The following is a 12,452-nucleotide window of genomic DNA, read 5'->3' as shown; positions in this document are numbered from 1 at the left end:
TTCTCTTCTGTCATACAGTTTCAAATGTTTGTTGACTCATCCATCACTCAGGGGCGTTTACAAAAAAACAATCATCCAATCAAGTGAGACTTTGGGCGACTAGCTAGCCACACTGTAACATACATGTAAAAGCATTTGTGGGGCATAGTAACTAACAGATAGGAAGAGATGTGTGTTTGGACATCAGTGGACAAAAACGTTTTCATCTCTAAAACAATTTGGGACAGCTCTGCTACTACATCTTTAAACATTATGTTGTCTTTTAATCTCATGTGTCAGGCCCGACTCATATATGTGCCAAACATTGGACTTAGTTATTCATTTGGGTCTGGATTTATCCTCTTCCATTTTAGTGGCCTTCCTTTTTTAATCTTTGATCGTCTTTGTCTTGTTTTTAACTGAATTTTCTTGCGCATCTTTAATAATGCTAGTGCTTCCTAATTGTTTGTGAAATCGGATGAATCCTCTGATTGGCATTCAAACACTAAAGCTTTAGGGAACTTCTTTAATGTTACATGCACAGCGTAAGATCATGTTTCTCCATTAAAAACGTATATCCAAATCCAAACCTTCTTCTATATCACCTTGGATCACTGAAAGAATCTGAGGAATGAAGAAGAAGGTGTAGGAAGGCTGAGAGACAGTGGAGGAAGCCAAAGCTATCAGTACACTACAAGCATGGCAGCTGTTCCCTAAAGAATAAAGGTGACAGGACAGCCTACCCTCAACTCATCTCTGTTCCCATTTAGCTTTGTGTCTATTATTTAATCTGTTCATGTTTATTTGTTTGTTTTTGTATCTTTATTTTGATTTGTTGACTATTATCTTGTATTTAATTGTTTTTGAAGGGCTTTGTAACAGTAGTGTAACAGATTGCTTGTATTATTATTAATATTAATAATTATTATTATTACTATTACTTATTATTACTGCCTGGGCTGCAGTGACACAGAGCCAGTTGGAAATGCAGCGTCCTCCTCTTGATCTAACAACAGGTGAGGGAGGTGTGTGTGTGTGTGTGTGAAGTCGACAGTCCTCTATAGCGTTTCCATATATATGGCTGGAATGTTGTGTATCTTCCTGTCCCTCTCTCTGCTGTGTGCTGATGCAGATGAGCTGTGACAGAGGAGGAGGGCTCAGTCTGAGAGGCAGTGGAGAGAGGACAGGGATGCTTCTATGTGGACCTGCTGCACTAGTTTATGTAGAAAACCAAGACAGTAGTGGGAGGATTTTAGGAGAAAAAACAATGTGTGTGTTAATGACGACATGTATGATGTTTGGTAGCATTTCGTCATAATAAGAAAAGCTTCTCTGTATTAGAAAGACATATTTAGCAGGTGTTATATCAAGACAACCAGTTAAACTGTTAAGTAATCTGAACAGTTAGTAACCATAGCAACGACGCTGCAGCTTCCTGCCACATTAACACAAACTAATCCAACCATGGACCACAACCTCAAGAGTGACGAGGTCCACTCAGCTGTTCCACAGCTCTCCGTTATATCACACTTTGTTGAAGACGGGATTATCATCAGCATTTGGACACTAAGTAGAGTTCTTGTCTTCTCTGAAGCTCTGCCAGAGAGAATGTTGTTTAGTTAGACAGAGTGACATTAAAGATGTTTCATAGTTCCTTATAGGACAGCTTGTCCTGTCATCGGCTTCATATGTGTGGTCTCTCCGATTCCACGTCCTCTCTGAACCTGATTCTGTCTATGGATCTGTTGGATGATGATGACAGCTTGTCCTTTTCAGGAACAGGCTTTCATCTTCTGACAATGTAGATCTTGTGGTTATAACATGCAGCAGCTCTGCCTTCCTCTAGTTCTCTTCTTTTGAGAGCTGAGAAGTTAGTGAGACTGATGCAGCAATGTGAAAAGTCTGAAATCAAACTTCCAGCGCTCTCCTCGCTGCTGATTCTCTTTGTTTTTCCAGAGCTCTGTGGGGAAGAGCATCAGCTAAATGTCTGTAATGTTAATATGTATACATACATACAGTAGATATAGTGTAGAGCATTGTCTTTGTCTCTGATGAAAATGTTTCCTTTGACACCATCACAGCTCCCCTCCCCCGTCTCCCCCTCAGCCCAACAGTAGGCTCTGTTCCTCTCTTCTCCTCTCATCCTCTGCCGCTGACTGGTTGCCATGCAGTGGGCTGTCTATCAGTGACCCGGTAACTGTTGCTAGGAGAGGAGTGTAATTCTATTGCTTGTGCTTAATTTCTTTCCTATTTATGCACTCTCCTCACTCCACATACCTCTTTCTCTAGCTTCTCCTTCACCCTCTCTGTGGCTTTCTTTAATCCATCCCTTTACTTTTATCCCCATCTTATCCTCCTCCTCCTCTTCCTTCTCCTCCTTCCATTCTCGTCTGTCAGTCCTCTCCTTCCTCATCTCCTTCAACGTCCTTTACCTCTGGTTTCAATCTGCAAGCTGTCTCTTTTCACTGCCACTGACTTAACCCCCACCTCTCAGTGAGATTCAGTTTGGGTCTGTCTGCTCACCTTAACGGGGCATCACCTCCGGATAAATAAAGCATTTGGGTTGGCCGCCATCTATTCAGGCAAAGTAATGTGTTCCTTTCTCATTGTAGTCTGCAAAGAGAAGGGCTGCCCCCTAAAAGTCGACGATTTGAGTCATCAGTGAAGAAGAGCCCGGGTCGACTCTTGTCCGTCAAAGCACTTTGTTTTTCAGCTGCGTCATTGTACACAGAGTAAAGCAAAGCGTGTTGCTGGTATGGGAGTTTAGTGTGGGGCAGCTGAACTAGCCTTAGTGGAGGGGAGTGATTATGTATATTTTAGAACCATAAAAGACTCTAGAGGGTGGAGTAGAGTACTGAACGCTGAATAAGACATTTTTAGGCTAGCAAAGTGTTACAAAACATTGATTCATGAACTGAAAACAGACTGTGAAAGGGTTAAAGTTCTAAGACGAAAACACAACATAATGATATGTATCACGATGTAGCATGTTTTCTGGTAATTCAAGATATCTCAATACATGATTTAATCACGGTATGAAAGATGATACATTATCATATTGAGTTATTGCCCGCCCTATGCCATGGTAACGGCCTGTCAATCACTGTGTAGCCCCGCCCTAAAGCATCCCCTGCTTTATGGTCTGTGTGACTCTAAATGGACCATCATTTACTAAATGAACATCATGCTGTATTGAAGAAGACTTGAAACTAGAGATTGAGACCATAAACTCATGTTTACAATGTTTACTGAGGTTTAAATCTATGCAACTAAAGCTAGTGAATAAATACGTTGGTGAGGAACAAGAGAGGAACTGCAGCTCTCTAATTCAGACACAGCACAGTTAGATTTCTCACTGGTCTTTTCTGCCTATTCCCACTTAGAAACATGCTGATTGCTCCTGAAACATCAAATAAATCCTGAGTTATCAACCAAAATCAGGTTGTTAACAAATTTGCGGTGAGAAATGTTTAGTTTCAAAATTATACTCTATTCTTTATTCTTTCTTCTTTGTCTACAATGTACAGTTTAAATAGTCTGGAACACATTTTGGGAGTTTGGAAAGGAAGCAAATGAAGTTAGAGTGTAAATGTCAGTTGTGACCTGCATATTCTCAATGGATATCATCTTTACCAAGATTATATAAGATCAAAAATATATCATTTTAGGACCTAATAACACACTAAATAACTTGCTAAGATGGAGATAGGGGTACTGAAGCTGCTGCAGAGCAATTTGTGAAAGCTGTGGCCGTCATGACATGATTGAAGGACAATGCACTCAGAAGCTTTGGAGAGGTCAGGTGGGGGGGGGGGCGGTTACTGAAGGCAGGAGCAAAAGACAAATTGAAAAACCACTGAGTGAAAGACAACAAAGAGAAAGAGGGAAGGGGAAGAAGATGTGTTTGGCGAGGATGAAGGGGGTTAGGGCGGGGTCTGTGCATAATTACATTTTCTGTTCTGAGCAGTATTGGGAATCAATAATGTAATTCATAGAAAAGCCATGGAGCTGCCCCTCATTGGCATTCACAGACATGAGCCACGCTTACATCCCAAAGAATTAAAACAAGGAGAGAGAGGGAGAGGGAGAGGGAGAGAGAGAGAGAGAGAGGGGGGGGAGAGAGAGAGAGAGAGAGACATGCATCTCCTCCACAATGGCTTAAAAAATGCTGGAGACTTCCATCACAAGATGATTGATGTCAGGACATGTCCATACATATGGAGACAGCTCGGTTTGTCCCTAATGACACTTACACACACACACACACACACACACACACACACACACACACACACACGTATTTCATAGTCATATTCATAAATACACGTCATGTATTTATAGTGGGCTAAGGTGCGATTCCTCCCTATGTGACTGACAAAGTGGAACTAAAACACACTTATAAACACGCGCTGGCCCTTTAAGAGGATGCAATTCTAATCCTGAACATTCAAATAGTGACTTTGATCTTTTTTAACCTGGACCCTGTTTTTTATGTCTAAATGACTAATGGGGACAAGAGATTTTGGAATTGGTCCAGTATTGAGGGAGAACGCTGCAGACAGGCTGTCATGTAATCGCTGGGAAAGTCCTCACCGTCAATGTACGTCCACTAAAAGAGCTTCTTTTGACAGGCTCAGAGTGACTGACAACATTATGGGAAGGACAGAGAAGTAAAACATTTTTCTTAAGCTTTCGCTCGATCTGGTTTGTTTGTTATCACGTCATGTGACTTGCTGCCGGAAGACAACGGTGGAAACGTGAGTGGAGTTGGAGTGTCTGTTGTCAGAGTTCGACGTGTTGGAGTACAGAAGGCATATCTCAGTGTTACCTTGACGATTTTGAATGTCATGGCTGAATATTTAGTTGATTTCTACAACATGGACGCAACATGAGATTTCAGAACCTGTCCGAGTGAGACTTGGAGAGAAAAGGCAAAGGTTGTTACTCCTCCGTAGGGTTCTTTCCATAATGGGACCGTTACTCAAGGACTGTGGTTAAGTACAATTTTGCATAATGAGTACTTTTACAGTTTTCACTTAAAGTCTATTTCAATGGTAAGACATTTCTACTTTTTCACTGCAGGCCTGCAACAGAATATGTCTACACTGAGCTCCTCCTACTTAAGTAAAATCTCTTAAGTGCATCTAGTCATTACATTATTCGGGGTAGAATAAAATACAACCAACATAACATTTATGAGCAACCTCCACAGGAAAGATGCTGGTGGTATAATTGACAGATTAGATGGTATGATACCTTAGTCCAAACCATGGTCATGTCAGACCCAATTTCCTGGAATATTTTCCATCAACAGTTAATATAATATAGCATTTTTTTCAGGTACTTCATTAAATAAATGCTCTGATGAATAACCACATGGTAAAGCCCTTTTTTGTATAGCCCTGCTGATTACTCTTGCCAAATAATTCCTAAAACTTTCACATTCAAAAATTAAAGATTACAGATTAAATAAAAGAAGAAGGAAAATTGATCTTTGGACTTGTACTGTGTTCTGACTGAGGCTTGTAAGAAATGCTATAAATGCAAAGTTCAAGGTGGCGTTCATCAGGACTTAAGGAAGCTCCAGTCATCTCCCTTTGGCCTGATTGTTGTCCCGGAGCCCGAGATGCTGTCCTCCACTCTAAAGAAGCCAAGCGCTCCGTCTCTGCCTTTTCTGTAACAGGATCAAGAAGGTCTCTCTGCCTGAGAGGAGCGATTTCAAGTTTCACACATGAAACCGGCAGAGGGCTTCTTGATTGTTCCATGTGAACATTCTACTCCCAAATGAAATGCATGAGAAATAATATTCTAAGAAATCCTGCTGTGCTGTAATATGAGTGTGAGAAGGGATTTTAGGTTTTGAAATGGTTTGAACGTTAAGACATTCACTAGTATCTGATATGTTTGAGTGTAACTATGGGATGATGTGAACATTTCACATAATGTCATGATTATCTTGCCCAAAACGATATTATCCCCATAATCATCACAAACTCTTAAAATGGCACTTTAATAAATCCTCTTGGACCCGAGCGAGCCCCATTTGGGGTTCAGAGCGAGACAGTTTAGTGTAGAGCATGTCATAAAATGGACTTTTCAGAATAAAATATAATTAAAGCTTCATACATGCTATATACCAAATTAACGAAGAGATTCTGTTCTACACTATCCTGCAAGCCAGTGTACACACTCCAAACACAATTCTAACCAAACTCAAATAAGCAACTAAAAGAATGTTCACAATATCACTCTTTTTTTGCCATTGCTGAGCCGACCACACACTCCGGTAGACACTAATAAGAAGATGCTAAATGCTAACACGGAAAACCGAAATAGCAGAAAACACGCCAATAACACACTGAATCCAAAGATATCTTCAGTATTTCTCTAAGTCAAACCACCACAGAGCTGTGAGCAAACAAGCACCAGAACAACAAACCGCTTCACCGCTAATATTTCATAAACTCCTTACCTTTGTGCTGTTTTGATGTAAACAAAGGCATAAAAAAGAAAAAGCCCAAAACTGCTGTATTAGGATGTATTGAACACCATTAGTAATATACAAGTGAAATATGTAGTTTGGTACATGAGAAAATTCAAATGGCACACATGGTGCCCAAATGTGTCCAAATGCACATTTTGGAAACCTCGCCTAAACTCTCTGTACTAAAACCTATCTAAAGTTGTTTTGCTTCACTTTAGCAAAGTCAGACTTTGCAGAGAGACTGCTAACATGTTGTGCTATGATTTGGGAGAGTTTTTAGGCTAGCCAGGGCCTCATTTCAAGAAAATAATAACAATAAAAGTGCTTTTTTTTCAGGCGAACCTGAAACTTTTCAATTTGAGCTGTGTGCCATCTTCATTTACTCTTAACCAGTAACATATATACTGATATTTACACATCTGAGCAAATCTCACAAGTGTTACCTTTTATTCTCACATCAAAATGAATTACAGAATTACAGTCTCTTGAGTATGGGCATGCAATTTTCGAGAAAAGGCCTAAAAAAAGGCTTAGGGTTCAAAAGGTTTTAACATACTGGAATCACTCTACATTACATTTAGTTAAGAAACTAATATGTGTATTGCTTCACCAATAAGACACACACATTACCTCAATGAAAAACAAACAAACATCTTAAATATGGTAATCATAAATCACAAGGTACGGCTAGATTTTTTTCCACTGTTTTTCACTTCTCTACCGTGATAGCAGCTCTTTCAAGTCGCGCGTATATTAACTGTTCACCAGGATCAACTTATTGTGAGTGGTTCTTTTTTTGTTTTACCGCAATTGCCGATTCAGTTATTGTCCCAACCCTAAGTGCAACCTTATATACCTAATCAAGCTTTTATTTTGAAAAAAACCCAAAATATAATAAAAAATTATTCAGAAAAACATTCTGTTACAGCTTTTATAGAACTTGTTACTGTAAACGTTGTCCCACATTTCTACTAATCATGTCCGCAGGACTGTACCTACTATAGAAAGTGACCAAGTGAATATTACAATAGTAAACCTCAGCATTATGTCAATATTGATTGATTTAATGTGATTGTGATATTTACAATTAAAAGGCAAAAATGTACAAACTAATGTTGTCTGTGGACGTCCTCTTAGCCAGATTCACTTTGTTGGGCCCCAGGTCACAATTGTTCTGTTGGGGCCCTTATTGACCACCCGTTTCCACTCTCTGTGACTTGTGTATGTACAATACTGTTCCCAGCTCAAACAACAGACTCACTCTAGACCCCGAGATGAACAAGCACTCCTGTGCTGGAATAAAACTAACTGGCCCCAGACTTTCTTAATAATTAAGGTCTTAAAACAGGGCCCTCTACATTAGATTATATACTACTTATTTGGTGTAGAATATCTTAAAAAATTGCAATAAATATATTTACAAATACTGATAGACATGTGGTGAACTTACGACTTTCTGCAGTCCCTTGAGGTCTGGGGTCTTGGGGCCCTGTTGGTAATCAGACCTTAGGAACAGTTTCAGCATCATTCTTTAGACCAAAGGCCCTTGACAAAACTAATTGAATCATCCCACTCACTAAGCAAATGCTCACATGGATACATATGACATTATGAAAACATCATATCATGGATCATCTTTTGACTGCAGAGGAGGCACCTAAATGTAGCTACTCAGAGAACTGTCTGTACGTGCCATCTTACAATATTAGACATACTGTACGAAAGCTAACATGTCTATATTCATTTGTGTCTGATGGTTTTTGCCTAAATTATCTAATATGTAATAAAAAATAATATGTATTTTACTGATGCCACTAAATCCTTTTGGGTAGAGGACTGAGGTTATGTGCATCAGACTGGTCTGTTTTCTAGACAGTTAGCTTCCTCCGCATAGTTATTCTTTTTGCTGACCTTTGTTCCTACTGTGAATGTTATTATGAGGCAACTTGCGTGGTAAGGCAGCTAAGGACACAGTTGGCTGTCATCCTGCCCAGTAGGTGTCAAGGCATGGCTGCAGAGTGCTGCTGTTTGTGCTAACCCTGCCTGTCTGTGTCTCCTCCCCCCACAGCGCTGACAGGAAGCCAAGCCGAGTCCCAAGCCCCTATCCAAGGCCTTCGCAGAGCCACGGCTGACGGGACACGACTCCGGAGAGCCGCCACTGAGGAGACCTACTGGGCCTACTCAGGTGTGTGTGTGTGTGTGTGTGTGTGTTTGTGTACGTCTTTCCTGTGAGGAAATTGTGGTGGTGTTCACTATGGAACATTCGGAAAGCCTTAAACTTTTACTGGTAAAAAGGTAGAAAATGACAAGGAAAGTTAGTAACTATTAGAAATTATTTTGATATTTTGATATTTGTCTTTTACCAAGAAAGCTGAAATACTGAGACAGCTAGCAGGACAGTGTTTCGGATCAGATTGGAAGCTGTGGGAAGGTTTGGAACTACTGAATGCACATCTGATTACGTATGGTGCACACAGCAGAGAAACACCTATCTAAGAAATATCTTGAGGAAACTGAGGATTCCTGTGCAATTTTCCTTTTGTCCATAAAAAATGGGGTGTCTCAGGAGAGTAGGTTAAAAACTTCGGTGCAGGAAACCACATACCAACGAAGAAAAGAGTTTACTGATGTCGTGTGTGCAAAATGAAAAAAAGCAGCTCAAACAGAATGCATTTCAGTCAAATGATTATCATCAATTGCATTTACACAAAGACAATGATGATCAAAGAAACGGGGTCCCCAGGGGCCCACAAACCATCATCCAGTGGGTAGAGGGACCACAACAATGGCATATTGGCACAGTCATGTGGTTTATACGGTATTCATGAATACAGGCAAACATTAGGTTCCATCATTGAGACCAGAGGAATAGAACATTTTAAGTTACAAAACAACAACAAAATCTACATTTGGTCTAGAATAGGCGTCTCTCCACATCTCCCACTCTTCTAGATGATGAATCTGTTTGCTTGCAACAAGAGACGTAGAGATGGCTTCTTGAAATTGCATGGCCTGCAGGACATTCTCTGGTTGTTTTTGTCCACATACTGCAGTGGTCCGGGTTAGGAAATTAAAAAGAATAATAATTGATTTTCTAGCCCAGTGATTCTCAACTGGTGGCCCGCGACCCAAAAGTGGGTCGCGGGCCTTTGCCTGAAGAAAAAAAAAGGGATTTTTTTATGCAGCGGAGTTATTCACACTTCTTAACAGTATTTGCCGTTAATGCCTTGTAATGTTGATATAAACCCGCCATTTCAGAGCATAGAAGAACACACAGTTTGTTTTCATGCTAATTGAGCGAAACGCAAGTATGACACCGACTACATGAGATATGGATCTTCTTACATTAAGGACAAAAGAGGCAAAAACCGCCGTGAGTTTAGTGCAGCGAGGTTCTGGCACAAGAAAGCATGAAGCCGTTTTATATGGGGTCAGATCAGTCTCAATAATTGCAAATGCACACAGAAAGACTCACAAATGCAAACAGAAAGATTTACAAATGCACGCAGAACAATTCACAAATACATTCCAATGCACAAATAAATAAATTACGATTTATATAAATGTAAAAAAAGTATGTATTTGTTTGTGGATTTGTATGTATTTATTTGTGGATTTGTATGTATTTGTTTGTGGATTTGTATGTATTTGTTTGTGGATTTGTATGTATTTGTTTGTGGATTTGTATGTATTTGTTTGTGGATTTGTATGTATTTATTTGTGGATCGCACTGCATTTATTTGTAAATCGCTTCACATTTATTTGTGGATTTATGAGACTCTCCTGACGCCGCTGGATTCACAAATGTTTCTTTTTCAACATAGACCTGTCTGTAGCCAATCAGATGTCAGCCTCATTTTCAACCAATCACATGAGCGCAGCTCCCCCCTCCCCTCCCCACGAGACTGGCAGCTTTGTTGAATCAGGAAATAAATATTGTAGCCGTCTGTGTTCACCCAGAGCTCTACGATACCTCATATCAGTAGAGACCGGACCAAACTATGTGTGTGCAAACCATATGGTACAAACAATGAGGCCATGAGGCTGCCAGCGTAATGCTGCGTTCACACCAAACACGATTCGCGCCGCGTTAATCGCGTTATTCGTGCCGCAGGTCTCGCCGGGGGACTATTTGTGTTCATTCGCGTGAATCGGTGAATCGCCCTGATAGCCGTTCAACTGTCCGCCGACGGCGGACAGCCGTTCAACTGTCCACCGTCAACTGTGGAAAAAATAACCTCTATTTCTGCCTAGTACGTGTTGTGGAAGTCCCAGATATCACGGGGAACCAAACGCCGTCATGTCTGGTTCATAACATAGTCCGGAGTCTCTACTGATATGAGGTATGTAGAGCTCTGGGTGAACACAGACGGCTACAATATTTATTTCCTGATTCAACAAAGCTGCCAGTCTCGTGGGGAGGGGAGGGGGGAGCTGTGCTCATGTGATTGGTTGAAAATGAGGCTGACATCTGATTAGCTACAGATAGGTCTATGTTGAAAAAAACCCATTTGTGAATCCAGCGGCGTCAGGAGAGTCTCATAAATCCACAAATAAATGTGAAGCGATTTACAAATAAATGCAGTGCGATCCACAAATAAATACATACAAATCCACAAACAAATACATACAAATGCAGAAATATATTTGTGATTTTTTTTTTACATATATATAAATCGTAATTTATTTATTTGTGCATTGGAATGTATTTGTGAATTGTTCTGCGTGCATTTGTAAATCGAATATATTTGTGAATCTTTCTGTTTGCATTTGCAATTATTGAGACTGATCTGACCCCATACGTTTTACTGGTTTACGTGAAACGTGTGGGACGGGGACTGACAGGAACAACTTCTCTGCACAAGAGAGCTCCTACACTACGACTGCAGAGGACATGTTCAGCTCAGGTTCAGACTGCTCCATCTTTTTATTAAATACATTTGAGAAGTTGAAAATTTCGGTCGCGGCTTGTCATTAAGCTGTGATGCCAGACCAGTTGAGAACCACTGGTCTAGCCAGACCAAGATGTCCCTAAGACATGATAACCCTGTCCAGGGTTAGATTCTGAAAACAATGCTCTTTATTTGCCCCAGCTGCAGAGGAATCCGGTGAGAATGTTCAGACTCACCTCTCTGCTGCTCTGAGTTTCTCTCAAGCACTTTATAATAACCATCAATAACAAATGGTAACTTGATACTTCATTAAACTTTAGTTAATAGTTGTGTTACTGTTAACAATGTTTCATGTTAACTTATTATTTGTAATGCTATGACGTATGTTCATTTATTAGTTTGTGTAATATGAATTACTTAATGTTGTATCACAGCTTATGAGACGATAATTACATTTTGATTATTTATTTATTAATTGTTGCACACATTATATACTATACTTCATATTTTCTAATGGTGACGTAATGATTTGCAAGCCTCAAGTATTAGTTAATACTTAATCGTTGGTTACTGGTCCATCATGTTTAACAAACTATCGAGCTAGATAATGTTCCTTGATGCTTTATAAAGTATTTATTAACCATTTTACAATGTTTTATATTCAGCTGTTGCAACTTTATTCATTGCATCCAAATAATGTTTATAGATGGTTGACAAAGTATTATTAAGCATTAACAAATATTTAAAGTATTTAAAATGTTATAATGTGTGCAACAACAATACACTGTTAAATATACATAACACAATTAAAGAATCACTAATAATTACGAAGCAATATTATTTATTATGTCATTGTTTAGTATTGATTGACGGGGGTTTAATGAACTAACATTTTACAGTTGAATTAATGATGTTATTATGACCATTATACCAGTCTGACTCTTCTTCTTCCACTAATTAAGGGTAGTGCTTCTACTTGGCAGATTGTTTTGGACCTGCTACTGCCAATGAAACTCAACATCCTTGCATCACATTTAATCACCTTTCCTTGGAGGCTTTTAATGTGAAACAGCTGCAGGAAGTGAAGTTGTATTGAT

The 12,452-nt window shown here is 39.6% G+C and overlaps 1 protein-coding gene across 1 annotated transcript in view; it reads left to right on the top strand.

Moving 5' to 3' along the window:
* Positions 1 to 12,452, top strand: part of LOC306693940 (receptor-type tyrosine-protein phosphatase gamma-like) — a gene marked incomplete at its 5' end in the record, with an annotated part of 535,669 nt that overhangs the window by 97,151 nt on the left and 426,066 nt on the right. The window contains one exon of the mRNA XM_079156627.1: positions 8,532 to 8,648. Within this exon, the coding sequence (XP_079012753.1) occupies positions 8,532 to 8,648 (117 nt within the window). The remainder of the gene's footprint in view (positions 1 to 8,531; positions 8,649 to 12,452) is intronic.

This window comes from Pholis gunnellus (genome assembly GCF_910591455.1).
Source record: "Pholis gunnellus genome assembly, chromosome: 3".
NCBI classification, from domain to species: domain Eukaryota; kingdom Metazoa; phylum Chordata; class Actinopteri; order Perciformes; family Pholidae; genus Pholis; species Pholis gunnellus.
Note: the sequence above shows the minus strand (reverse complement) of the source record. Positions and strands in the feature narration are given on the sequence as shown.